The sequence below is a fragment of the Pseudochaenichthys georgianus genome, chromosome 19 (genome assembly GCF_902827115.2).
Source record: "Pseudochaenichthys georgianus chromosome 19, fPseGeo1.2, whole genome shotgun sequence".
NCBI lineage: Eukaryota > Metazoa > Chordata > Actinopteri > Perciformes > Channichthyidae > Pseudochaenichthys > Pseudochaenichthys georgianus.
Window position 1 is genome coordinate 2,727,370 of NC_047521.1, and position 27,197 is coordinate 2,754,566.

The 27,197-nt window shown below is 41.2% G+C and overlaps 1 protein-coding gene across 1 annotated transcript in view; it reads left to right on the forward strand.

Moving 5' to 3' along the window:
- Window positions 1–551: 551 nt before the first annotated feature.
- Window positions 552–27,197, forward strand: part of LOC117465138 (signal transducer and activator of transcription 5B-like) — a 44,084-nt gene continuing 17,438 nt past the window's right edge. Inside the window, exons 1-13 of the mRNA XM_034108054.2 lie at window positions 552–569; window positions 911–1,036; window positions 2,704–2,855; window positions 3,344–3,499; window positions 5,203–5,382; window positions 19,452–19,539; window positions 19,954–20,076; window positions 20,428–20,520; window positions 20,664–20,870; window positions 21,069–21,163; window positions 24,719–24,861; window positions 25,151–25,306; window positions 25,451–25,502. Coding sequence (XP_033963945.1) covers window positions 552–569; window positions 911–1,036; window positions 2,704–2,855; window positions 3,344–3,499; window positions 5,203–5,382; window positions 19,452–19,539; window positions 19,954–20,076; window positions 20,428–20,520; window positions 20,664–20,870; window positions 21,069–21,163; window positions 24,719–24,861; window positions 25,151–25,306; window positions 25,451–25,502 — 1,589 coding nt within the window. The remainder of the gene's footprint in view (window positions 570–910; window positions 1,037–2,703; window positions 2,856–3,343; window positions 3,500–5,202; window positions 5,383–19,451; window positions 19,540–19,953; window positions 20,077–20,427; window positions 20,521–20,663; window positions 20,871–21,068; window positions 21,164–24,718; window positions 24,862–25,150; window positions 25,307–25,450; window positions 25,503–27,197) is intronic.

Consider the following 27,197-nt stretch of genomic DNA (forward strand, 5'->3'; position numbering starts at 1 on the left):
CACACACACACACCACACACACACACACACACACACACACACACACACACACACACACACACACACACACACACACACACACACACACACACACACACACACACACACACACACACACACACACAGAGAGAGACCCGTTAGGATCAAATATAACAACTATAACTATATGTTTTGGAATAAGTTCAATACAAAGTTATTTACGTTTCTTATTTACTATATTGTCTTATTGTATTTTCCACATTGAAACGTATATGACAACACTAAAATATATAATTAAATACAAAATACATTGACTGATAAGACATAACTACATAGACATAATGGTTATGATAATAAAAACAAGAATAAATAAACATTAAAGTATTAGTTAAAAATAGTTATAAATGTATAGAAACAAAAACATGTAAATACAATTAAGATGAAGATGACTTTCCTCGCTGCTCAATGATTCATACGTTCTAATTGTTTCATACAATTAGCATAAAAGGCTCCCTGATATTAATAAAGGATTCATTATTAACAAGCCTCAAAACGTACCAAAACAATAACACATGATTTGGAGTCTCAAGGTAGGAGAACAACAAAGTCACAGACAAGTGTCAAAAGAACAACATGATGCCAACAATAGGAATACAATGTCTCACACATACAGATCACAATAATGTGAAATATAACATCATTTTTTGTTAATTAATTAATTAATTAATTAATTCATGGGAAGTTCCATTCCATATTTGAACACAGATTATGGAGAAAAGGTGTTCATCGTGTTCAACATCACCAGCCCATTTGCCTAATCTGTTAGTTGGAACACGCACTACAGCCGGTCCTGATCAAAAGATAGCAGATTCACTTTCGTTCCCAGAAGTGAACAGTGTTTTGTTTGTAATGTTTCCTGCTGTTAGCCCAGCTGAGCAGCCTGTCCACGCTGCCTGCAGCTGAGCGCACCCAGAGAGAGACCGCCCTGCAGAGCAAGAGGACCACTGTGGAGACCTGGCTCACCAGAGAGGCCAGCACACTGCAGAAATACAGGCTTGTATGGAGACAACACTCACACACTACATTAACACAGGCTACTGTAGCAAGGAAAGTTTCTACTCCATTTATTCTTTTCGGTCTCATGATTATTCCAACAACTTTTTGAATGCAATATTTGACCCTGATGACTTATTAGGACATGATCAGATGTCCTTCTGCACATCATATTATCACATTGTAGTTTTGTGATCATAAATATGCTCATTCATCATGTTCAGAATCAGATATACCGTACTTTTCGGACTGTAAGCCGCGACTTTTTTCCCCATTTTTTGTGTACAGCTAGCGGCCACTAGGGAACCTCCTAAATCTATGGATTTTACAGGTAAAATTAACCACCTTAACACTATGGGCTCTATGACCGGTCCGCGCACGCCACCTTTAAGCGGCGGACTCCAGCAGGAAAAAAGATGGAGGCCGGAAAAGAGTGAGACAGGTAGCGCGCCAAAGTAAAAGTGGAACCGAGAGACAGAACGAGAGCAAGACAGACGGACAGTTTAGCTGCTGCGGCTTATATGCAGGTGCGCTTTATAGTCCGACAAGTACGGTACTTAGAAATCAAGTTGATCTCTCTGGTGAAAAACAAATTGGTGCATGGGAAAATAATGTGTTATAGATTATATTTTTTCCAAGAGGACCTGAACAAGGAAAGACTTGAGCACTCGTGATTGAGCAGATATTGTTAGTTTGGGCTACATCAGGATAATTCATTTCAGCCCGCCTAAGAATACAAAAAGCATATTAACCCAATCAGTAATAGCTTTTTCATCCTGGTTCTCTGTCATTCTCACCTTCTTGCAGGTATATTCAATTGATTTCATAAATCAAATGACTATTTTTCATTTATGTAACTTACTTAATAGTATGTAAATTGGAAAGCCAGTTTCAAAATGGTTCTTTCTGAACATCCGCAGTGAGGAAGAGAATGGTGTCTGGCCATACTGTGTGTATGTGCTCTTGTGCATGGGTAATGTTTGTGGCTTTCTTCAGTAATCTAATTTCTGATTCTTCTGAATTTCCTGGTTTCTATCATCATCATTATATGTGTTTTAGTCATCACTGCAGCAGAAGACTTTCATCAGTCATTTCACATCCGATAGAAGCAGCTCTAAGATCTGCTGCACATTGTTTTATTAACAGATGGTGAGACATTGGGTTACCTCCCAGTAGCTCTGTGGTGCATCACAGCAACACTAACTCAACATCCCTGATGTTTTAATGGCTTAGCAGATCCAGTCAATTGTAATCGGATTGAGGCCTTTGTTCTTGAAAAGCTCTAATAATCTACTCAAAGAGGTTTAAAGGCTACACCAACGTTGCTATTTCTGAACACCACTGGTCTCTTAGATGAGCTGTTTATTTTGGCAAACCATTCCTCACATACAGCCTTCCTCTTGCTGGATGAGCGCACCCATGGTATTTCACTAGTCTTGAACCTATACTCTATTTAAAAAAAATAAAAAAAAACACTTTCATTTGTGCTTCATTACTTTCCAGACTTGTGCAACACGAGTTCCTCCCAAGAGTGAACTGCAGTCGTAGGAAATCTCCCCTTTTAACTCTAAATCGGTTATAAACAGCGGAACAGTCCAAGATTCTGCTCATCTTCTTTCTCTGTGTGTTTCTGTTGTGTGTGTTAACATGCTGAGTGTCCCATGTGTGCAGGACCTGTCCGAGCAGCACCAGAAGACGCTGGGCCTGCTGAGGAAGCAGCAGACCCTGATCCTGGATGAGGAGCTGATCCAGTGGAAGAGGAGGCAGCAGCTGTCCGGCAACGGGGGTCCTCATGAGGGGGGGCTGGACGTCCTCCAGTCCTGGTATCAACTATTCTTACTTGTATTTTATATTATAGAATCAATCAATCAATCAATGTTTATTTATATAGCCCAATATCACAAATGTTACATTTGTCTCAGTGGTCATGCATAGAATGCAGAGTTTATTTTATATTTCTGATGTAGAGGAGAATTTGAGTATTTCATTCAAGTTGTTGAGTTTGATACATTATAAATCTTATAAAGGCATACATCAGAATCAGAAATCCTTTGTATTTGTCCCACAGCTAGGACATGTACATTGTTATAAGCAAATAGTACAGGGCAGATAAAGACAATCAGTGGCAGCCAGTAATAAATATGAAAAAGTAAATATTGTAAGGTGTTATTTTACAACACTGTTGTTATAGTATTAAGTAGTGCGAAAAAGTAACAGTCTTTAATAACAATTGTAAAATATTGCAGTTTTAAATGTACTTGCATAGAACACCCAGCCTACTGTTCTCCGCTCCCCCTGCACTCTGCCCCAGGTGTGAGAAGCTGGCTGACCTGATCTGGCAGAACCGGCAGCAGATCCGGCGCTGTGAACATCTCACCCAGCAGCTCCCCCTGCCGGGCCCCATGGAGGAGCTGCTGAGCAAACTCAACTCTGACATCACAGACATCATCTCCGCCCTGGTTACCAGGTGAGAACCAGCTTCACTTAACCTCAGTGAAAAACATTAAGGAATGATGTTAAGAAGAACTCGTTAATACTTAAGGACGGAGAGCTGCTGCTGTATGATTAGCAGCAGATGTTATTCATACTGGATGCGTCTGGTTACCCCTCTCATACAAGATGCACACAAGGTCAGTTATAACCAGTGTGTTCCTGTCTGGCGATCACCTTTTATCAGAGACTCAGTCTGTTCTATATTTATACTGCTGCTTAGCCACAGAATTACTGCATTTAGTTTCTCTTTCACTTTTGAATGCATGTTCTCTTTCTCTCTCATACAATATTTCCATATTATTGTGCAAATAATGACAATTACAACATGCACCAATACACATATACATTTTGAAAATATCATTGTGTTTAAATTAGGGCTGTCAGTCGATTACAATATTTAATCGCGATTAATCGCATGATTGTCCATAGTTAATCGCGATTAATCACAAATTAATCGCACATTTTTTTATCTGTTCTAAATGTACCTTAGAGGAATATTATTCAAGTTTTTAATACTCTTATCAACATATGAGTGGACAAATATGCTTTATGCTAATGTTTATTATCATTTGAACAATGACAAATATTCTCATGAATATTAAACACAACAACCTGAACATTACAAATATTCACCTCAATTCAACCTGGAGTGTGTGTGTGTGTGTGTGTGTGTGTGTGTGTGTGTGTGTGTGTGTGTGTGTGTGTGTGTGTGTGTGTGTGTGTGTGTGTGTGTGTGTGTGTGTGTGTGTGTGTGTGTGTGTGTGTGTGTGTGTGTGTGTGTGTGTGTGTGTGTGTGTGTGTGTGTGTGTGTGTGTGTGTGTGTGTGTGTGTGTGTGTGTGTGTGTGTGTGTGTGTGTGTGTGTGTGTGTGTGTGTGTGTGTGTGTGTGTGTAACTCAAGGCATATGCTCGAACGGGAGCTGCCTGGACGCTGCAATCATGTTACGACTTTTCGTACAATGTCCCACTTCCTGCATAAAGTCAAGTGCTCGGCGAAATGTCGCTCCTCTGTTTTCATTGAAACAGCTCCTTATATCCGTTAGCGCAGCTAGCTAGCACCAGATGCTAACAACAACAATACACGTAAGGTCTCTCTCTCGCTCGGGCCACACATACACACACACCCTCCCGGTCCTCCCGATGGCCAGTCGGTGCCTGCCGGTGAGCGTGGAAGTAAGGTCTGCCACAAGCGGGCAGCAGGAGCGGGGCTGTCAGCAGCATCAGCTTGTAGATGGTATTTTAAACTCGATGCGCTCTGAAACTACGGGGCGGCCGAGGAAAAAAAATACACATGCGTTAATCGCATTAAAATAATTAGTGGCGTTATTTTTTTTAGTGGCGTTATTAACGCGTTAACTTGACAGCCCTAGTTTAAATACATTTTCAACAAAAGCAAAATTGACGTAGTTTTCTTTACAAGGACAACAATGTATTTTTTTTTTATCATGAACAAACTAAAAACATAACTGTACCACACTTCCCATTTCTTATCCCCATAAAGTAACAAATAAGAAAAGTGACTTGCGAATTAATGATTACTTGCTGGAAATACATGATAATATTTACAAGGAAGAGATGTCTCTTTCTCTCAAACTTTATCAATAACAAGATCACTGCCTTTGAATTCCTCTTCTGTGAGAAAATGTCAAGCAGCTGTTGTTGTCATCTCTTCTCTTCAGCACCTTCATCATAGAGAAGCAGCCCCCCCAAGTGTTAAAGACCCAGACCAAGTTTGCAGCCACAGTGCGCCTCCTGGTGGGGGGGAAGCTCAACGTCCACATGAACCCCCCTCAGGTCAAAGCAGTCATCGTCAGCGAGCAGCAGGCCAAAGCTCTGCTGAAGAATGAGAGCACACACAGGTGAGGGCCATAGGGCCATGATGATGAAGGTACCAGTAAAACACATGGATAATATTGAGCTAAAATGATTTGTTGCAGGTCTTTGGTTGGATATAAAAAAAACAATGAATGGAGTGGTGCTGTCATTTATTCTCTGTAGGCCGACCGAAACATTAGCAACGCAAGGGCTCCTTTCGACAAAAACATTAGGGTTTTTTCCATTGGATTAGAAATATTGCGGAAAATAAGATCTGTGGTAAACACACTTTTATGATACTTACACACTTTATTATTTACAACACTTTGTATATTGTTAAAGTGAAAAGGCAATCGGCAGAAGTAAAAGTCCAACGTGAGGATATAAACAACTACATAAAGGTCACATGCAGAGGCGCGGGAAGGTATTTTGAGTGGGGGTGCTGAGGTGCTGGACTCCAGTGAACACTATTACGGGCACTATAGAGCACGCACAAAAGCACTCCCCACACGCAAACACACAGTACACCCGTGACTGTTACAATGAAGGCTCGATAATCAGCTCACGGCATATAGGCAGGGGTAAATTGCTATTTTTTACGAGTGGAGAGTGGACCTCACCTCCTCTAGGGGGGTCCGGGGGGATGCTCCCCCGGGAAGATTTTTGTTAAATATTGAAGTTAAAAGCATCAATCTGGTGCACTTTGAGAGCAACATTAAGAGATCTATGGATACATCTCTCAACACCCAGATGAAACACAACTGTAAGCAGATGTTCTTTTTCTTTATGGATATTTTACAAATCACTCTCCTTTCAAACTGTATTCTTGTTTTACTGCCATATAGTATTTCATAACTGTTTTTCCTTTATTCTCTTATTTGTTTTATAATGATCATATGAAGGTGTGCCGCGGAGATAATCTTTTGAATAATTTGTGACCAAACCGTTTGAGACCCACTGAGATAACTTAGACTAAAGTTAACTATCTAAACACTCAGAGTCCTTTAGCTCACCTGAGCCTCTCAGTCTGAGAGGAGAGGACTCTCCTCCAGCTTGTTGTGGAACCAACAGCTCCGTATGTCCGTTAGTGCAGCTAGCTAACCAGATGCTAACAACATGGTCCCTGCTGCTGGCACCGGTCCCTCCCCCTCTCCCCCTCTCTCCCTCTCTCACACACACTAATTGTCCTATTTCCACACACACACACACACACACACACACACACACACACACACACACACACACACACACACACACACACACACACACACACACACACACACACACACACACACACACACACACACACACACACACACACACACACACACACACACACACAGAGCCGAGCTTGAATGACACAAGCACACTTTTTTTTCCATGCAACTCTCTGATTGGTCTGGTGTCTTGCCTCTGTTGCATTCACTGAACACTGGAAATTACAGTCCTGCCGTCCTCTCTAGTGTCATGATGAAGTTCACGTAAAGCACGGTTAATGTATTATATTATTGAGGTAGAATTGTCCGGGGCTACAGAATTGTAGCCAACAATGTGGAATTTATTGGCTACATATTACACAGATTATGCACAGCGGGAGCAGCAATAACCGTCAAATAATCATTCAGACAGGGGAGCTCCGCACCCCCTGCCAGCCGCTAGGGGGTGCTGCAGCGCCCTCAGCACCCCCCTTCCCGCGCCCATGGTCACATGGCTGCACATTACCACCCTAATCTAACGGTGGCTAATGTTTGTAGTGATAAAGTTTAGTAGACTCATTTAGTCACTTGATAGAATCTTTGGACATTCACCAGTGGGGTAGAACAAAATGTGATCATCTCTTCAGCTTGTGTTAACCATATTTGAAGCATCTAGCCCAGGGGTTCCCAACCTTTATTGTGCCAAGGACCGGCAGATACATTAAAAAAAAATCGCGGACCGGTTGTCAACTTTAACTGATTTTAATATTTACTCACCAGCAGGTAGCAACATAGGCTAATTGTATGTAACAACCAAGCAGCAAACTCTGGGGAAGAGCCGGGACGCCAATACGGAAGTGCCACACACTGCAGTTCATATATTGGCCGATAGGCGATGGCTGCAGAAAGGAGCAATTTCCATAGACCCCCATGTTAAAATGCCCAATTTTACAGCAGAAAAAAATATGTTTCTACCCCTGGCACCATACATTTTTATTATCGATATAGTTAGATTCCACCTTCATGATTATGGATCTGTGAGTGAATTGTTTTCTAACGCGACCCTTTTATTTATATTAGGTCTTAAAGTTTGTGCATAAATTAGGGCGTGGTCACATTGAGTGACGGCTCTGTCAAGTGCCTGCCGCTGTTAGCTTCTCGGCTCTCTGCTAGCTGCTCCGTGAAGCTAGCTACAGGGACTCTGCCTGCTCAGCTCATCCAAGAAACACAACTTGTAGCCGGCCGTGGTTGTTTGTTCTTCATGCTTATATATCGGAGTATTGTGACTCGCTCTGCGGTTAAAACAGACGGTGCATGAATGAGGTAAGTAAAATTCGAGTGCTTTATTTATGTGTTAATGATTTTAATCAGCTACGTAATGAATGGTAAGGCTTGGGTTAGCATGTAAGCTAGTGGTAGCTACATCGGTGCTAACGATGCTAATCGTAGCCTCCAAGTTAAAATCATAGACTGTATATATAAAGGTTAAAACGAAATAGACAAGTGTTAAGCGTTAAGTGGGATAATACTGTTGAACAAACGGCTTCTGTTTGAGGTTGATAAAATAAGGTTACATCCTTGTAACTTAGAGATATTTTATTATGTAGGTAGAACTGTATGCATCTAAGGTTAATTTAAACTGGCTATGCTCAAGTATGTAGACAAGCTAATGTCGAAGTAGTGTATGTGAAATCAACCTCACAATAAGATATTTGTATATTACAATTATTAATGTCATATTTCAAGATGATTACTTAGATATTACAATATGGTTGATTGAGCTGGAGTTCATTATCGAGCTTACACGTTAACATCACAGTCATCTGAAGAACGAACCCAAACCTTGTTGTTTTTATTAATTGCATTACCAAATGGGTATCAAATAAACCGTAAGCATTGGTAACACAACTTCCAAAGTTACAGTAAAATAAAAAGGACCCCGACTCGGACAATACACAATCCAACATGTTCAACAGAAGAGAATCAGTTATATTGTTTGTACATATGGTACTTTACATATATATATCTGTTTGTTTAAGGTGTCCAGGTGATGCAGACAGGCTGGACCAGAGAGTGAGAGACAGAACTGGACTCCTCACAGCAGTGAACTTCAGCTCGGGTACAAAGACTCTTTTTTCATACTGTACAAAGAATCAAGAAAGATATTGGTTTAAATGAATGAAGTATTGACTTGAATACACTGATATACATTCCATTAAACAATACTAAATACTAGATCACCTACACATCAGTTAAGTTGAGGGTTTTTTCCATGCAAAAAGTTACATTTAGATATTTAGCAATATGACTTTGTCAGCTTTCTAATTTAATGTATTGAAGGCAAAGATATTTAACACATAGTGAGAACTGCTACTATTTATCTCTCAATATTGTCTGTAAAAAACGTGGTAAAAGTGATTCTTTCAGTGAGACAACAGAGCAAGCTTCTACAGTTGCACTACATTTTGTAACAGTTAAATATTATTTTGACAATAACATATATTTCAGTGTTTATGAACTTCATACTGTTCATTCATAATCTGATTGCTCACTGTTAAAATAAAATAAAAACATTACAATTACAAAATAATTATATCTATACTCCCTAAACACACCTCTTTCATAAATAACACACTTGTTCTGCAATAATATGTTTTATGTTTCCTGTCATTTTTGTTAGGAAAGGACATGCCTGAAAGACACGACATTTTCTCCTTCTCTGAGGGTCAAGAAGAACATCCAAGAGGAACATTAAAAGCTGATGTTATGAGATTTTAAGACCAGTACAGGACATTCACTAAGAAACTACTTTTATTGTAAAAACAGTCAGCTGATCGAATGCAGCTATTTCCACATCTACACTCCATCCGCTGATTATTTCTATTTGCCTCACTTTATGAGCTTCACATTGCTTGTGCCTTGTACCGCAGAGTTTGCAACGTCACAAATAAATGGGGCCAATCTTCAGTCAGATGTGATTGTGTAATCTAACATTTTCAGTAAGAATAATGGACGAAAGGAATGCAAATACAAATACAATTTATTGAAATGTGAACCAAAACTTAATCAAATGTTTTAAATAAAAAGCACATATGGACAGAAGGTGTAAACCTATTAAATGTATAAGTAAACGCATTTAGTCAAATAAAGTGACAGACTAGGCCTGTGCAGTTGGTATCAGCTTTGCCCAGCATGGGCTCCTCCATCAGGCCTGGTCCTCCTCGCAGAGGAAAGACCCTCAGTCCTCTCCAAAACAACAGACAGGACGTCCATCACACGGAGGTTTCTCCCTGAAGTCTCTGCAGCCCTCTGGACACCACGCTGTCTCAATCCGTCCACACTGAATATGAGAGGGGGAAAATGAAAATAATAAATGCTTTAGACAATAAGAAACATAACGTTGACTGTTGAGTTGCTCAGTTTTTTTAGATTGTCAATACTATTACTGTATAACTAATATCTCAGGTTAAGAGGCACATTCAAATAAAGATTGGTCTTTAAATACATTTTATCTTTTGAATTGTTTGTCTAAAGTCAAGGATCTAGAACTGGTACTTAGTTTTAATGATAAGTCTGGTTATTATGCTGTTTGGAGGAGGCATCACAGGTAAGAGCACTAACTAGCTACCATCACATGTACCTTAGCTTGACTTAAATGTATTAAACCTATAGTTAAGTGATATCAAAATATAAATAACTAATGTCATGCAAACATTAATATTTGCTTGATTCCAGTGTTGAATTTAGCACAATTGCATACAAACGTTAAGGGGTTTTAAGATTCTGAAGTATTATGCTAAAAACTCAATAACTTAGATTATTATTTATAGTTTTGCTGAATAGTTTTAAGGCCGCTTACCTTAGAAACGTAAAATGCGACGGCAGCGTGCAGATGGGGAGCATGTTAGCTTAGCTTGGTAGCTTCAGCTAGCTCTGGAACTTCCAGCTCGGTGGCAGCCATATACTGTATATATAAATGGACGTATGGTCCGTGACGTCACCCATAGGATTCTGCAGAGTTGCCGTGAAGCCCTTAGTAGGCGGAGTCGGGCACTAACGGCTCAACAGTGACGTCAGAGTTCAACTCCCGCCTTTTCCAGCCTGCTCCAAATAAGGGCAAAGAGGCGGGATCTGCTGCCACCGAGCTGGAAGTTCCAGAGCTAGCTGAAGCTACCGCACGCTGCCGTCGCATTTTACCTTTCTAAGGTAAGCGGACATGAAACTATTCAGCAAAACTATAAATAATAATCTAAGTTATTGAGATTTTAGCATAATACTTCAGAATCGTAAAACCTCTTAATGTTTGTATGCAATTGTGCTAAATTCAACACTGGAATCAAGCAAATATTAATATGTTTGCATGACATTAGTTATTTGTATTTTGATATCACTTAACTATACGTTTAATACATTTAAGTCAAGCTAAGGTACATGTGATGGTAGCTAGTTAGTGCTCTTACCTGTGAGGCCTCCTCCAAACAGCATAATAACCAGACTGTATCATTAAAACTAAGTACCAGTTCGAGATCCTTGACTTTAGACAAACAATTCAAAAGACAAAATGTATTTAAAGACCAATCTTTATTTGAATGTGCCTCTTAACCTGAGATATTAGTTATACAGTAATAGTATTGACAATCTAAAAAAACTGAGCAACACAACAGTCAACTTTATGTTTCTTATTGTCTAAAGCATTTATTATTTTCATTTCCCCCCTCTCATATTCAGTGTGGATGGATTGAGACAGCATGGTGTCCAGAGAGCTGCAGAGACTTCAGGGAGAAACCTCCGTGTGATGGACGTCCAGTCTGTTGGTTTGGAGAGGACTGAGGGTCTTTCCTCAGCGAGGAGGACCAGGCCTGATGGAGGAGCCCATGCTGGGTATAGCTGATTAGTGTTGCACGGTGTACCGATACCTGAAAGGTACCGCGATACCCTGCCGTTAAAAATGGTACGATTCCTCCGTTTCATTAGTATCGGTACTTTAAGAATGACGGGGAAAAGTACTCCCGTGAAAAAACGCCGTTTAATAAGAGCCGTGTGTGTTCAGCGCTCTGCTTCCACTCCTTGCACTGCAGCCGTGCCTGCAGTCCCGCTCCTCTCAAGTCCCTCCCCTCTCTCTTGCACGCGGCCACGCGCTAGCTGCCAGAGCATGTGAGAAAACGAGAAGCATGGCTGCAAGTGGGAGTGCAACTGCCGCTGCGCTTCGGCTTGTTGACAAAAAAGACGCCAGAAGTCTGTGAACGGGCCGTTCAGGTGTTCAGAGCAGAGCTTCCTGTCGGAGCAGCAGAGCGTGATGTGCACTGAAAAGTTTTTCTGTCGCAATATTATCGTTGAGCAAACTTAACTAGCAAACTAGCATCACTATCTGCTAACGTTAGCTTTAGCCTTCGTTTTCTATTAGTTTTTTTCATAGGCTATAAACGGAGGTGGTATAAGTATATCTTGTACTTGAGTAAAAGTAGAAGTACCCAGGTCTTGTATGCTACTTGAGTTAAAGTAGAAGTACCAGAATGTAGGAACAATCCTGCAATCAAAATGTTCCTCAAATAAAAGTACAAAAGTATTATCATCAAAATATAGTTAAAGTAGCGACAGTAAAAGTAGAAGTGCTCAGGTCTTGTACTAGAAGCACCAGAGTGTAGGAATACTCTGTTACAGTAAAAGTACTGCATTCAAAATGTTCCTCAAGTAAAAGTATTAAAGTAGCGACAGTAAAAGTAGTCATGGTGCAGATTGGTCCATTTCAGAATAATATATATGATATGTTTTATAATGATTGATCATGAAAGTGTTCTCAAAGCTGGTAAAGGTGCAGCTAGTCTGAAGTACTTTGTAGACTGCAGGGTAGCTGGTGGATTTACTCCAGGTGGAACTAAAGTCTGATTTAACACTTGATTATATTTCACATCATTCATCCAGATCTGTGAAGTAACTAAAGGGATTAAATACATGTAGTGGAGGAAAAGTACACCATTATTTCTGAACTGTAGTGGATTAGAAGTACAAAGTAGCAAAAGAAACATTGAAATACTTAAATAAAGTACAAGTATCTCAAAATTGTACCCAAGTAGTACTTGAGTTTATGAATTTAGTTACTTTACACCAGTGGCTATAAAGATAGAAAGACTAAGCCTTGCACAGAGGCATGAAAATACATTTTCAAAATGCTCAACAGTGCTGCCAAAATGTTAAACTCACTGCTACACAATTAAAATAAATGCTTTTATATATATTTATATTAGATGTGACTCTTTGGCGTTTCTGTTCTTAGTAACACTGCTGCTTTAGTTGTTCTGACTGCTAAAATCATCTGTTATTCCTAATTTTAAAGCCGATATTCCGTGTTTCCCTTTTTTTAAGAAAAGTATCGAAAAAGAATCGGAATCGCAATTCTTGACTTGGTATCGGTATCGAAACCAAAATGTTGGTATCGTGACAACACTATAGCTGATACCAACTGCACAGGCCTAGTCTGTCACTTTATTTGACTAAATGCGTTTACTTATACATTTAATAGGTTTACACCTTCTGTCCATATTCTGTTTTATTTAAAACATTTGATTAACTTTTGGTTCACATTATGATTTCAATAAATTGTATTTGTATTTGCATTCCTTTCGTCCATTATTCTTACTGAAAATGTTAGATTACACATTCACATCTGACTGGCCCCATTTATTTGTGATGTTGCAAACTCTGCGGTACAAGGCACAAGCAATGTGAAGCTCATAAAGTGAGGCAAATAGAAATAATCAGCTGATGGAGTGTAGATGTGGAAATAGCTGCATTCGATCAGCCGACTGTTTTTACAATAAAAGTAGTTTCTTAGTGAATTTGTAGCCTTTATTTAACCAGGTGAAAGCCCCTTGAGATCAAAAGATCTCTTTTTCAAGGGTGACCTGCAGGACATTAGTTACACATGTAACATAAAAACAACAGAACAACAATAAGGATGACATACAACATAATGTACAGGGTACAGTTTACAAAACTCTATTTACAGTGACAGGTACCATGAGTATCAAACAGCATGTCACCCAGCCGAGTTTTAAAGTGATGCAGGGGAACCAAAGTGCTCAGTTTTAAACAGGTTTGCAGACTGTTCCAATTTAGTGGAGCTGCACATCTAAAAGCTTTCTTCCCTAAGACAGTCCTAGCACTTGGCACATTTAATAAAACAACATCATGAGATCTCAGGCAATACGTACTTTCAATTGGTCGAGAGAGCAGATATAAAAAGGTAGTTTACCCAACATGGCTTTATAAATGAACATGTATCTGAATGAATGTCCTGTACTGGTCTTAAAATCTCATAACATCAGCTTTTAATGTTACTCTTGGATGTTCTTCTTGACCCTCAGAGAAGGAGAAAATGTCGTGTCTTTCAGTCATGTCCTTTCCTAACAAAAATGACAGGAAACATAAAACATATTATTACAGAACAAGTGTGTTATTTATGAAAGAGGTGTGTTTGTGTGTTTAGGGGCTGTAGATATAATTATTTTGTAATTGTAATGTGTTTTTTTTATTTTAACAGTGAGCAATCAGATTATGAATGAACAGTATGAAGTTCATCAACATTGAAATATATGTTATTATCAAAATAATATTTAACTGTTACAAAACGTAGTGCAACTGTAGAAGCTTGCTCTGTTGTCTCACTGAAAGAATCACTTTTACCACGTTTTTTACAGACAATATTGAGAGATAAATAGTAGCAGTTCTCACTATGTGTTACATGACTTTGCCTTCAATACATTAAATTAGAAAGCTGACAAAGTCATATTGCTAAATATCTAAATGTAACTTTTGCATGGAAAAAACCCTCAACTTAACTGATGTGTAGGTGATCTAGTATTTAGTATTGTTTAATGGAATGTATATCAGTGTATTCAAGTCAATACTTCATTCATTTAAACCAATATCTTTCTTGATTCTTTGTACAGTATGAAAAATAGAGTCTTTGTACCTGAGCTGAAGTTCACTGCTTCACTTCAGTTCTGTCTCTCACTCTCTGGTCCAGCCTGTCTGCATCACCTGGACACTTTAAACAAACAGATATATATGTAAAGTACCATGTGTACAAACAATATAACTGATTCTCTTCTGTTGAACATGTTGGATTGTGTATTGTCCGAGTCAGGGTCCTTTTTATTTTACTGTAACTTTGGAAGTTGTGTTACCAATGCTTACTGTTTATTTGATACCCATTTGGTAATGCAATTAATAAAAACAATAAGGTTTTGGTTCGTTCTTCAGATGACTGTGATGTTAACGTGTAAGCTCGATAATGAACTCCAGCTCAATCAACCATATTGTAATATCTAAGTAATCATCTTGAAATATGACATTAATAATTGTAGTATACACACACATCTTATTGTGAGGTTGATTTCACATACACTACTTCGACATTAGCTTGTCTACATACTTGAGCATAAGCAATTTAAATTAACCTTAGATGCATACATTTCTACCTACATAATAAAATATCTCTAAGTTACAAGGATGTAACCTTATTTTATCAACCTCAAACAGAAGCCGTTTGTTCAACAGTATTATCCCACTTAACGCTTAACACTTGTCTATTTCGTTTTAACCTTTATATATGCAGTCTATGATTTTAACTTGGAGGCTACGATTAGCATTGTTAGCACCGATGTAGTTACCACTAGCTTACATGCTAACCCAAGCTTTACACATAAATAAAGCACTCGAATTTCACTTACCGCATTCATGCACCGTCTGTTTTAACCGCAGAGCGAGTCACAATAGTCCGATATATAAGCATGAAGAACAACCAACCACGGCCGGCTACAAGTTGTGTTTCCTGGATGAGCTGAGCAGGCAGAGTCCCTGTAGCTAGCTTCACGGAGCAGCTAGCAGAGAGACAAGAAGCTAGCAGCGGCAGGCACTTGACAGAGCCGTCACTCAATGTGACCACGCCCTAATTTATGCACAAACTTTAAGACCTAATATAAATAAAAGGGTCGCGTTAGAAAACAATTCACTCACAGATCCATAATCATGAAGGTGGAATCTAACTATATCGATAATAAAAATGTATGGAGCCAGGGGTAGAAACATGTTTTGTTCTGCTGTAAAATTGGGCATTTTAACAAGGGGTCTATGGAAATTGCTCCTTTCTGCAGCCATCGCCTATCGGCCAATATATGAACTGCAGTGTGTGGCACTTCCGTATTGGCGTCCCGGTGTAGGGACCAGATGTGTTCGGGTGTATATCCGTCATATTTTACGGCAACTCAAGAGGACCATGATGGTCAAATTCCGAACATTTAAACATAGCCGACACTTCATTCTTTACTTTGTCCGTTATTATATGTATAAGATTATACTTTTTCTCCGTCATGTTGTTTCCATAGCAACAACTTCAATCAACAACAACTAACCGCTAGCCGCAAAGCTAGCATCACAGCCACTGCTCCGTTTTCAGAGACTTTGCACACGTTTTTCACAAACATTTTCACACGCTAGGAGTATTTTCATTCGCTTCGTCTTGATCTGTAGATGTGATTTGATGTGTCGTGTGTCCCCCAACTCCTCTCCAAAGTTCAGATATTTAATAAAATACTCAGGGGAGTTTCCTGAATTTTCATGCCCAAAGCCAAGCACTAGGCCCTGTGTAAATTAAGAGGCTGATCTCGGGCACTTTTGTCCACTTTCCCTGGTGGTAGAAACTCAAGCCAGACATCCCTGGAATCGTCTCAGAGAGTAGATGATCAGTGGGGCCTTGTTTTTACTGAATGATTTGTTTTTTTATGGGGAATTCAAATATGAGCTTATTTTTAGGATTTTCGGAGACTTTGCACACGTTTTCACAACATTTTCACGCTAGGAGTATGGGAGTACTTCCATTCGCTTTGTCTTGATCTGTAGATGTGATTTGATGTGTCGTGTGTCTCCCAACTCCGCTCCAAAGTTCAGATACTATATACAAATACTAAAAGGTAAATAAAACATGAAACATAATGCCAAAATAACAACCTGAAAGATATGTATTCTATCTACACATTTCGTAATTATCTAATCTAGTGGCCTTATAAAAGTGTTGGCTAAAGTAACGCAGAATATATATATTTTTTAATTTTAAATAATTAGAAACATTATTTATGTGCACAAGTACATGGGACCCCACCATAGCACCCCACACATAACAAGCTGTCCCGAGTTCCTCCGGCTGCAGTTACGCTGGGAGCAGAGGGAGGTGAGTAGACGGATATGACGGATATGACGGATGCGAAGGAAATACACCCGAACACATCTGGTAGCCCGAACACATCTGGTACTGACACCGGTGTCACTACCCGATCCGTCACCCTACCCGATCGGTACTGCGCATGTGCGAGATGGTCCGGAAGTCCAGACGGCAACCCAAGATGGACACTTGACACAGTGGCTTTTAGCAAAGCTCAAAAAGAAAAACCGAGAGAGATGAGTTATTGTTATTACAACGTGACTTCACTATTATTTAACAACTCTTTTTATTGGGTTCTTTTATTTGGGGTTAAGTACATTGTCAGAATAAGTGAGAAATAGATTTAACTTCTGTTAGAATAAATATTTACTGTGAATGTATGCAAAAATGTATGGCATATGGCTGTCTAACAGAAGTTAAATTCATTCCTCACTTATTCTGACAATGTACTTAACCCCAAATAAAAGAACCCAATAAAAAGAGTTGTTAAATAATAGTGAAGTCACGTTGTAATAACAATAACTCATCTCTCTCGAGTTTTCTTTTTGAGCTTTGCTAAAAGCCACTGTGTCAAGTGTCCATCTGGTGTTGCCGTCCGGAGTTGTCCAATATGGCGGACCATCTCGCACATGCGCAGTACCGATCGGGCAGGGGGACGGATCGGGTAGTGACACCCGGCTCTTCCCCAGAGTTTGCCGCTCGGTGGCAGCAGGTCCCGCCTCGGCTCCTCCTCTTTGCCCTTATTTGGAGCAGGCTGGAGAAGTTGAACTCTGACGTCACTGTTGAGCCGTTAGTGGCCGACTCCGCCTACTAAGGGCTTCACGGCAACTCTGCAGAATCCTATGGGTGACGTCACGGACGCTACGTCCATTTATATATACAGTCTATGGTAACAGCCTGAACAAATACTAGAACAATATGCATCCAAAACATATTAACAACATTTTAAAAAGAACCGGTGTCGTTTTTTGGTTTTTCGGAATAACGGAAAACCAAAAAAACGACGTTATTCAGTTTTTAAACCAAAACGGGAAAACAGATAAATCAACGTTTTGGTTTTGTTTGTATTATTTACGGATAATCCAGTGATGGGAAAACGAGGAGAAGGCGCATTATGAAGGAGGTGTATGTGACACTGGCATTTGTTTTCAGAAGATATTATGATAGTGACGTTCGTTCCGGTGCACGTCCGACAGCATTTAGCACTACATCGAGATTAAGATTAAACTAATTTATTTTGGGAACACCCGCATATAGGCTACCTATGGAGTTAGCCAGATGTGTGTAAATTACTGTTCATGGTCATTTGAAAACAAATGTCGGTGTCGGACAAACACAGAGCTGAGCAGAGCACACACACACACACACACACACACACACACACACACACACACACACACACACACACACACACACACACACACACACACACACACACACACACACACACACACACACACACACACACACACACACACACACACACACACACACACACACACACACACACACACACACACACACACACACACACACACACACACACATTGGTGACTGGACATCTCCTTCATAAAACTAATAAAAGGGGGAGTAATCGGGCAGTTCGATGTGTGTAGAGGTGTGTGGTTAACACGTAGCAGCCTGCAGTCACTCGCTGTTCTGATGAAGGTAAACACAGCGAAGGCGGTGCGTAAAAAGGCACAGCTCTCGGCGCGCTGGTGCTGCACTTCTCAGAGGCGGAGTTACACGTCCCGCTGCCTCCTGATGCTGCAGCCATTTCATGAAGTGAAGGAGGTTTTCCTTCTATAAAACAGCTGCGGGCAGCAGATACCGTGAGAGTCCCGGACATGAATTCATAGATCAAGGCAGACTGGTTTACTCTCCTGTTTTGCCAATCCGGTGCTTAAACAAAGGCAAGGCAAGTTTATTTATATAGCACTTTTCAACACAAGGCAATTCAAAGTGCCTTACAAAAAAATTAAAGACATTAAGAAAATGGCATTTAAAATCAGTCATTAAAAAGAAAAGCTAATAAAATAAACATATAGTTCTACACCCCTGGCCGACATGTCCTTAAAATGAAGTCCGAGTTTGAAATATATCTCAAATAATGTATGCACTGCCATTTTCCCACATAAACATAACAGTCTGCAATTAAACGGTTGTCTCCTGTGCGCTCCTCTTCCTACTTGGCGCACCGGTAACTTTCTCGTGCGCACAAGAGGCTGAGACCAGGCTGAGCCGCCGAATCCCTCGGAACATCATAAAAGCCATTTTCAACGGTTTTCTGGTGAAAGATTAACTATGGCTACTGGAGGAAATAATATGACTGGTATAGGTGCGAACATTAAACACCTTTTGAAAAAAATATTATGATAAAAATATTTTTATATATTTAGAATTCTGCAAATATTACGATAAACTCACAGCTATTTCGCGGCCCGACAGTAACACCTCCGGGGGTTGGGAACCCCTGATCTAGCCAATAACAGGTTAAAAAAACAGTTGACTTTGGGACGAGGGAACCAGAACTGGTACACTGCTAACTCATATCTGTGTTGTTGGACTCATTCCTGCACCACTCTTTAGGCAGCCACAACATATATGTACTAAGTTGACATTGCCATTTGTTGAAGGTTTTTCCTGCTACAGATGAGCTTTGTTCAATCCTTTCTAACAGCTTTATTTGCCTTGGCAGTGAAAGCAGTGGAGAAATCCTCAACAACAACTGTGTGATGGAGTATCACCAGGCCACCGGCACCCTCAGTGCACACTTCAGAAATATGGTATGCTCTGCTGGCTAAGTGTATGAATGACCTGACCACCAATATAACATTTTGTATTTATGTAATTGTTGAAATTGCATGCAATAATACCTTCATATATTTTGGTTTGTAATCCCATTCAGTTGACAAGTATAGTATAGAGATAGTAGTCCGTATTGCGATTTCGATTGATTGTGCTGCCTTTTTGACAACGACCTAAAAAACTATTTCAGATTTGAAAACTTCAGAAAATATAATTATATTGCTGACATGTCAGGGTATATTTGCAAGACAAATACTAGTTGTTCAAAAACTGGCCTGATGCACAGTTCCTCGCCAGAGAATGGAGATGCAGCTGCTTTGAGTGCACTATATGGGCTGTGTTTGTTGTTATGAAGGTGTATGTGTGTAATCTCCTCTCTTGTCTTGGTACAGTCCCTGAAGAGGATCAAGCGTTCAGACCGCCGCGGTGCAGAGTCGGTGACGGAGGAGAAGTTCACGGTTCTGTTCGAATCGCAGTTCAGCGTCGGAGGCAACGAGCTGGTCTTCCATGTCAAAGTAATTGTATATTTGACCCTTTATTTACTTGTGAACAGCACTCGGTATCTTGCCAAGTAATTAAATAATCTGCCTTCTTCACTGCCTCTGTCTATTTTAGAATATTCTCTAAGCCTTGTATTTTAAATGAAACATTTCACATTGATTAATAGTTATAGTAGGGATTCACCAATTGCACATGTCTAAGCCGATGCCAACACGTTTGTTTTTTCTCTTTATTTTCTTTGGTTGTTATTTATTCCCCTTCATTGCCAGTGAAACAAAACATGTGTGTGTGTGTGTGTGTGTGTGTGTGTGTGTGTGTGTGTGTGTGTGTGTGTGTGTGTGCGCGTGTGTGTGTGTCACCTGCAGACCTTATCACTGCCTGTGGTTGTGATTGTCCATGGGAGTCAGGACAACAACGCCACAGCCACCGTCCTGTGGGACAACGCCTTCGCTGAGCCGGTAAGTTAATGCTATCTTATCAACTAATCAGAAGTTTTATTATATTTTGAACAGACCCAAACATACAGAGCAAACCTAACAATGAATGTATCTACATACTCGTCCTCTACCCCGATTGTTTGACCTCCATGTTTCCACCTCAGGGCAGGGTGCCGTTCATCGTGCCAGACAAGGTGATGTGGCCCCAGCTGTGTGAGGCCCTAGATATGAAGTACAAGGCAGAGATGCACAGTGGGCGGGGCCTGTCGGAAGATAACATGGTCTTCCTGGCGCAGAAAGCTTTTACAAGCAGCAGTAACAACCCTGAGGACTTCCGCAACGTGAGCATATCCTGGGCCCAGTTCAACAGGGTGAGCATCTTCCAGCGTATTTCTCCATGACCTACCTACTGATAGTCTGATACAGCAACCTGTGTATGTATTGATAACAACACGGTATATAAATAAAAAAGAAGCAGAAGCATCTGCTGCTGTTAAAATGACACAACAAAAACCTGGTTTAGCCTTGTGTGCCTGTAAACGTACTGATGGTGTGTTTGTTTTGTTTAGGAGAGCTTACCTGGACGCAACTTCACCTTCTGGCAGTGGTTTGATGGAGTTGTGGAGCTCATGAAGAAACATCTCAAGCCTCACTGGAATGATGGGTAATGGCTCATTTTTTACAAGAGACGGTTTTATGTCGGTAGCTAAAAGAGCAACTTAAGATCAAAGTAAGTTGAAAAAGTAGTACTGGAAAAACGTGTGAGGAGCAAAGACATTGTCATATATATATTTAATTTATATAGCGCTTCTCATCTGCCAAGACAAATCTAGAAGTGCTTCACAACAAGGGATACTGATACACTTTGAGAGATTAAACAAATAATTGTAATAATAATAAGAAATCAAAAAATAAAATATAAAATAGAGTACAAAAATAAAAGTCAGAGATAGCGATAAAAATGGCAGTACTCCAGGTGTACCATGCTCAAAGTTTATTGGAAGGCCTGCCGAAAGAAGAGGGTCTTAAGGCCGGTTTTGAAGACCTCAGTGGAAGGGGCAGATCTCAGCTGATCTGGGAGGGAGTTCCAGAGGCGCGGGGCGAATGAGCAGAAGGCTCGGTCTCCCATTGTTCGGAGACGTGTGCGGGGGATGTAAAGAAGAGGAGCGTGGCTGGAGCGGAGAGAGCGGGTAGATGTCTGGGTATGAATGAGGTCACAGAGGTATTTTGGGCTTTGTCCATTCAGGGCTTTTTACGTGAGGAGCAGAACCTTAAACTGGATCCTGTAGTGGACTGGGAGCCAGTGTAGTTTTGCAAGTATGGGGGTTATGTGTGCGGACCTTTTTGTACCGGTGAAAACTCTGGCTGTGCTGTTCTGGACAAGTTGCAAGCGGTTGATGGATTTGGCTGGGAGACCGGAGAGGAGTGCATTGCAATAGTCTAGTCTTGAGAAGACGAGTGCATGAACCAGTTTTTTGATGTCATCAGTTGAGAGTGAGGGCTTCAGTCGGGAAATGTTTTTCAGGTGAAAGAAGGAGGTCTTGGTGATATGTTTGATGTGGGCTTAGAAAGACAGAGTGGGGTCAAACCTTACACCGAGGTTGGTGACAACGGAGGAGAGAGGAATGAGCTGACCATCAAGGGAGGGGCTGATGTTGGCGGCCTTGGCAAGCTGGTCGGTGGTGCCTATCAGGATTGCCTCCGTCTTGCTGCTGTTGAGCTGAAGGTAGTTGGTGGTCATCTAGGAGCGGATATCTTCCAGGCAGGTGTTTAGTGTTTGGATAGTGGTGGTATTGGGTTGTGTTTTGATGTAGACCTGAGTGTCGTCGGCATAGCAGTGGAAGTTGATGTTATGTTGTCTGATGATATGACCCAGAGGTAATAGATAGATTAAAAACAGGATCGGCCCCAGCACTGAGCCCTGTGGGACCCCGCATGTCACTGCGGTGTCGTCAGACCTGGAACCCCCCCAGAGACACGTGGTACTTCCGGTTGGTGAGGTAGCTTGAGAACCACTTCAGAGCCGTGTCCGTCACCCTGGTGTAGGTCTCGAGGCGGTGGAGGAGGATGGTATGGTCCACTGTGTCGAAAGCCGCACTCAGGTCAAGAAGGACCAGGATGCTGGGTGACCCAGAGTCGGCTGCCATCAGTAGGTCGTTGGCTACTTTTATTAGGGCTGTTTCTGTACTGTGTGCAGGGCGGAAACCTGATTGGAACGTCTCATACATGTCATTGTCAGACAGATGAGACTGGAGCTGTGCGGCCACGACCTTCTCAAGTACTTTGGCAAGGAACGGGAGGTTGGAGATAGGTCTGTAGTTGGAGAGGAGTTCTCGGTCGATATTTGTTTTGTTTTTTTAAAGTGGGGTGACAACTGCTGTTTTGAAATGGACAGGCACCTCACCAGTCTGTAGTGACTTGTTGATGAGTGTTGTCAGGAAATTAACCAGGGTTGGCGAACAGGCTTTTAGCAGCGGGGTGGGTATGGGGTCGAGGGAGCAGCTGGTAGGCTTTGATTTGCCTATGATGGCTAGCAGTGCAGATGACGTCACCTCGTTGAAGCTGCAGAGGGTGATTCCGTTGATGAAGGGAGAGCAGGTGGGTGGGGTCCGAGCTACTGTTGAGGCTGTAATGGTTGCTCTGATATCTGCGATCTTGTTTTTAAAGAAAGCAGAGTTCTGGAGAGGCAGCTGGGGGGCCTGTGTTGGTGGAGTTGAGAAGGCGGTTGATAGTGGAGAATAAGGTTCTAGGATTGCTTTTGCCGTTGTCTATTATTGATGAGTAGTATGCAGAGCGGGTGTTTTTGAGAGCAGTAGCATAGGCCCTTTGGTGTTCTCTGAAGGCCAGTAAGTAGACGGCGAGAGCCTGCTTCCTCCATAGTCTCTCCAGCTGTCGACCGCAGGTTTTCATGCGGCGGAGGGCGTCCGTGAACCAGGGAGAGGACCGTTGGAAAGTGGCTTTCCTCTTTTTTTCCGGAGCCAGGATGTTGAGCGTGGTGTTCATGGTGTCGTTGTAGAGCTCAATCATGTCGTCGGGGCAAAGCGAACGGAGGTCAGTTGAAAGGTTTGTTGTTATGGTTTTGAGAAAAAGTGGAGTGTCCAAATTATTGATGTTTCGGTACTTGATGACTCTCTCAGTGGGGGGTGGCTGGTTGGAGGATGGGATTGTCAGCGTTAGGGAGATAGCCTTATGGTCAGACACTGCAAGATCAGAGATGTTTAGGTCTGATGCAGGTATGTTTCCGGTGATGATGAGGTCAACTGTGTGACCATGATTGTGGGTGGACCCATGTACATGTTGTGTCAGATTTAGTGAGTCGAGGTAGGACAGGAAGTCGGCAGCCATGGAGCATTTGGGGGAGTCCAAGTGTATATTAAAATCGCCAAGTATCACAATGTTGGAGAGAGTGGGACATACTGAGGTGATGAAGTAAAACAATTCTGGGATGAAGGTTTAGTTGGATTTTGGAGGACGGTAGACTAGTACAACTAGTATAACTGTCAGGGACAACTAGTATAACTGTCATAGTACAGCTCCAGGATACTTCTGGTGGTCCTCCAAAAGAAAAGGCTGTTTTTATTTTTGAAGGGCAGACTTTAAAGAGGCTGTTTAACTCCCCCTAGCTTTAACCCTTTAATGATTGGTTAGGTTTTGGAGAACACATTTTGAGTCACTATATCTTATTTTCACACTTTAGCTTAAAATATGTTAAAATTCAGTCAAACTAAATGAGCCATCTTGTTCTTGGTTTAGGTATTTTATGCTCAAAAGGTCCACTAGGTATCACTGTTTCTTTAAATAATAGTGCTTCTCTAAAAACATGCTCTATCTAACAGCGTGTTTGTCATTTTTATAGTTTGTAATTTTTTGTTTTAGCACTCAATTGTAATTAAAATCAACTATTTGCGTTTAAAAGACAAGAACGCTCATTCATCGTTGTAGATATGATACATCTAATATTATTCCTTTATCTGTATTGTGAAAACAATTAATGAGTATGTTTTTTATTACCGTCTCAAAAGCATGCTCAACCAATCGGTTCAATTGTCATTTGGTTATTAAGGTCGCGATGCTAAGACAATTTTTGCAGTACCTCTTTAAATGATATAAAATAAAGCAATAGTTTGAACGATTCGAGTTGATGTTCCTCAGGTTAAAGAACAGCAATGGGTTTGCTTTGTTTTCTGAGTGTGTTTGTGTGTATATGTGTGTTTTATAGGGCCATCCTGGGCTTTGTTAACAAGCAGCAGGCCCAGGACATGCTGCTGTCCAAACCCAACGGCACGTTCCTGCTGCGATTCAGCGACTCAGAGATTGGAGGCATCACCATCGCCTGGGTGGCTGAGAACCCCAACAAGCAAGGTACCAAACTGCCCTGCTGTCATGCCTCTTACAATAAGTGTGAATCTCAATGAATCATTAATTATTACAACATTTAACTGAATGAAATGCATGCAAGATGAATTTTCCCCTCTCAGTAACATCTCTAATTCCACTTGTTGGTGCATTACATAGGTCGTGCATTACATAGGTCGTGCATTACACAGGTCGTGCACTACACAGGTCGTGCACCATAATCCCCGAAAGTATATTATTTTAAATCTTTATGAATACAGTTAGTGAACTCCTGCTTTTATCGATCTTCGGCTAGGTGAGAGGCTGGTCTGGAATCTGTTGCCTTATACAACAAAGGACTTTTCCATCCGTTCCCTGGCGGACCGCATCAGTGACCTGAACCATCTTCTGTTCCTGTACCCGGACCGGCCCAAAGACGAGGTCTTCGCCAAGTACTACACCCCTCCCCTCTGTAAGTTCCAGCATCTTTTCTATTCACATCAACAGTGAAGTGAAGAACTCTTTATTTCTATATAACTCAGTTGTGAGGTGTAAGTGGATGGAATTATAAAGTTGAAATGACTAAACAATGTAAGGCAATATGTCTCTCTTGCAGCAAAAGCGGTGGATGGATACGTAAAACCACAGATCAAACAAGTTGTGCCAGAGTAAGTTGTGTTTTCTCTCTTTTGTTAAACTGCCTCGGCAAACACAAATCACTTCAAATGGACAAAAATGAATAAGAAGCAAGTTACTTAAAGGGGACCTATCATGCAAAATGCACTTTTGTACGTCTTTTATACATGAATATGTGTCCCCGGTGTGTCAGGGAACTCACCAAGTCTCAGAAAACACAACCCTCTCTCTTTTCCTCCATACCCAAATCTCTAAAAATGGGGCTGTAACGGATCTGATACAGACTGATCCAGATTTGAATTATTTTCTACGTCACAAAAGTTGTGCTCCGCTTAGTGGTCAACTCTCCACCTCTCAGGGGAATGTGGGGTTGGGCCACCGCCGGCCATTGCCGCTCGAAAGCGCTGGAGAGGCTGTAGTACATATGCCAGGCCTGTAAGTGGCGCTGTAGTCTGCCACCAAAGCACCGAAGAAGACTTCCTGCGCACTGTTGCCATGGTTGCCCTTCTGTTTATTCTCCGCTGTGGCTCTTTTTCTCCCTCCCCGAGGCAAGCGTGTGCTCCTGCTCCTGTAATTCAATGCAATCCCTCCCCGTCGAGGCAAGCACTGTAATTCTCTCCGGTAGTCCACCAGCAGATGGCAAACACCCACCTCTCCGCCTCTTCCAAGGAACGAGGGGACCGTGCGGCAGAGTTTCAGTTAGTTTTTTTTTCGCCGGTCAAGATGTCCATTAAAGTTTAATTCTTCCGGACAAAATTAGAAAAGTGCCGGTCAAAGGTCTTCTTTGTTATTCATTGAGCTTTAAAACAAATGAATAATTACTCTATATAATAATATAAGAATAAAACACGGAGGCCGGAGATCTCTTTTTCTCCCCCTCTTCTGACAGCCCAGCAGCTGATCTCAGAGCACGCTCCCCTCTCCTGCAGGGGGGCGTGGTGCAGCTCACAGAATCAGCCCCCTGCAAAAAGAGGGCTGGAAAGAGCAAATAGAGCAAAATGAGGCATGGCTAAAATGCAGGTATTTGGTATTTTGAAAAAAAAACTATATTTATATACTTTATATAGGTATGGCCCTACAATATATTGTTCAAATATAGCATGATATGTCCCCTTTAAGTTTAATGGAGACATGGTATTTGAATCCCTAAACACGATGCTGCCCTCCTCTATCAACATAAAAATGGAAACCTTTCAAATATCTTTCCTGTAGCTTTGCCGCTCCTTCTCGGGTTTCTAAGTGAGTCTATGCATAGGTTTATGGTGGTAACTCTCATAAGTACAAAAGCTTCATCAAATGTATCTGCCCCAGGTCAAAGCACCACTGAACTTCCTCAGGTCTTCGCACACACCAGGGGCGGATCTACCGGGGTGGCAACTGCAACCCTAAAAATAGCCTTTCCACCCCAGCTGCCACCCCAGTTGGCAGCTTTGTTTTGAAAGAAAAGTTGTGGCTCATCGGATATTTCTGAGAGAAAGTCTCTAATGTAATAATGAACATGTGACACAAAAGATTGTTCAAATGCTTAACAATAGGTAATTAACACAATTATTTGAACCTTAAGTGCTAGTAAACTTGTCCACCCTCAATTGCTGGTATACAAAACGCCAGTAGTGCAGCTGTTGTCATGTTCTTCACAGATCCCTCACAAATGAACTGAGCAAGTCACTAGTTTCTTGGTCATCCGTTGTCTCCCTTTCAAATGTGGGTTACCTTGACCTTTGTGC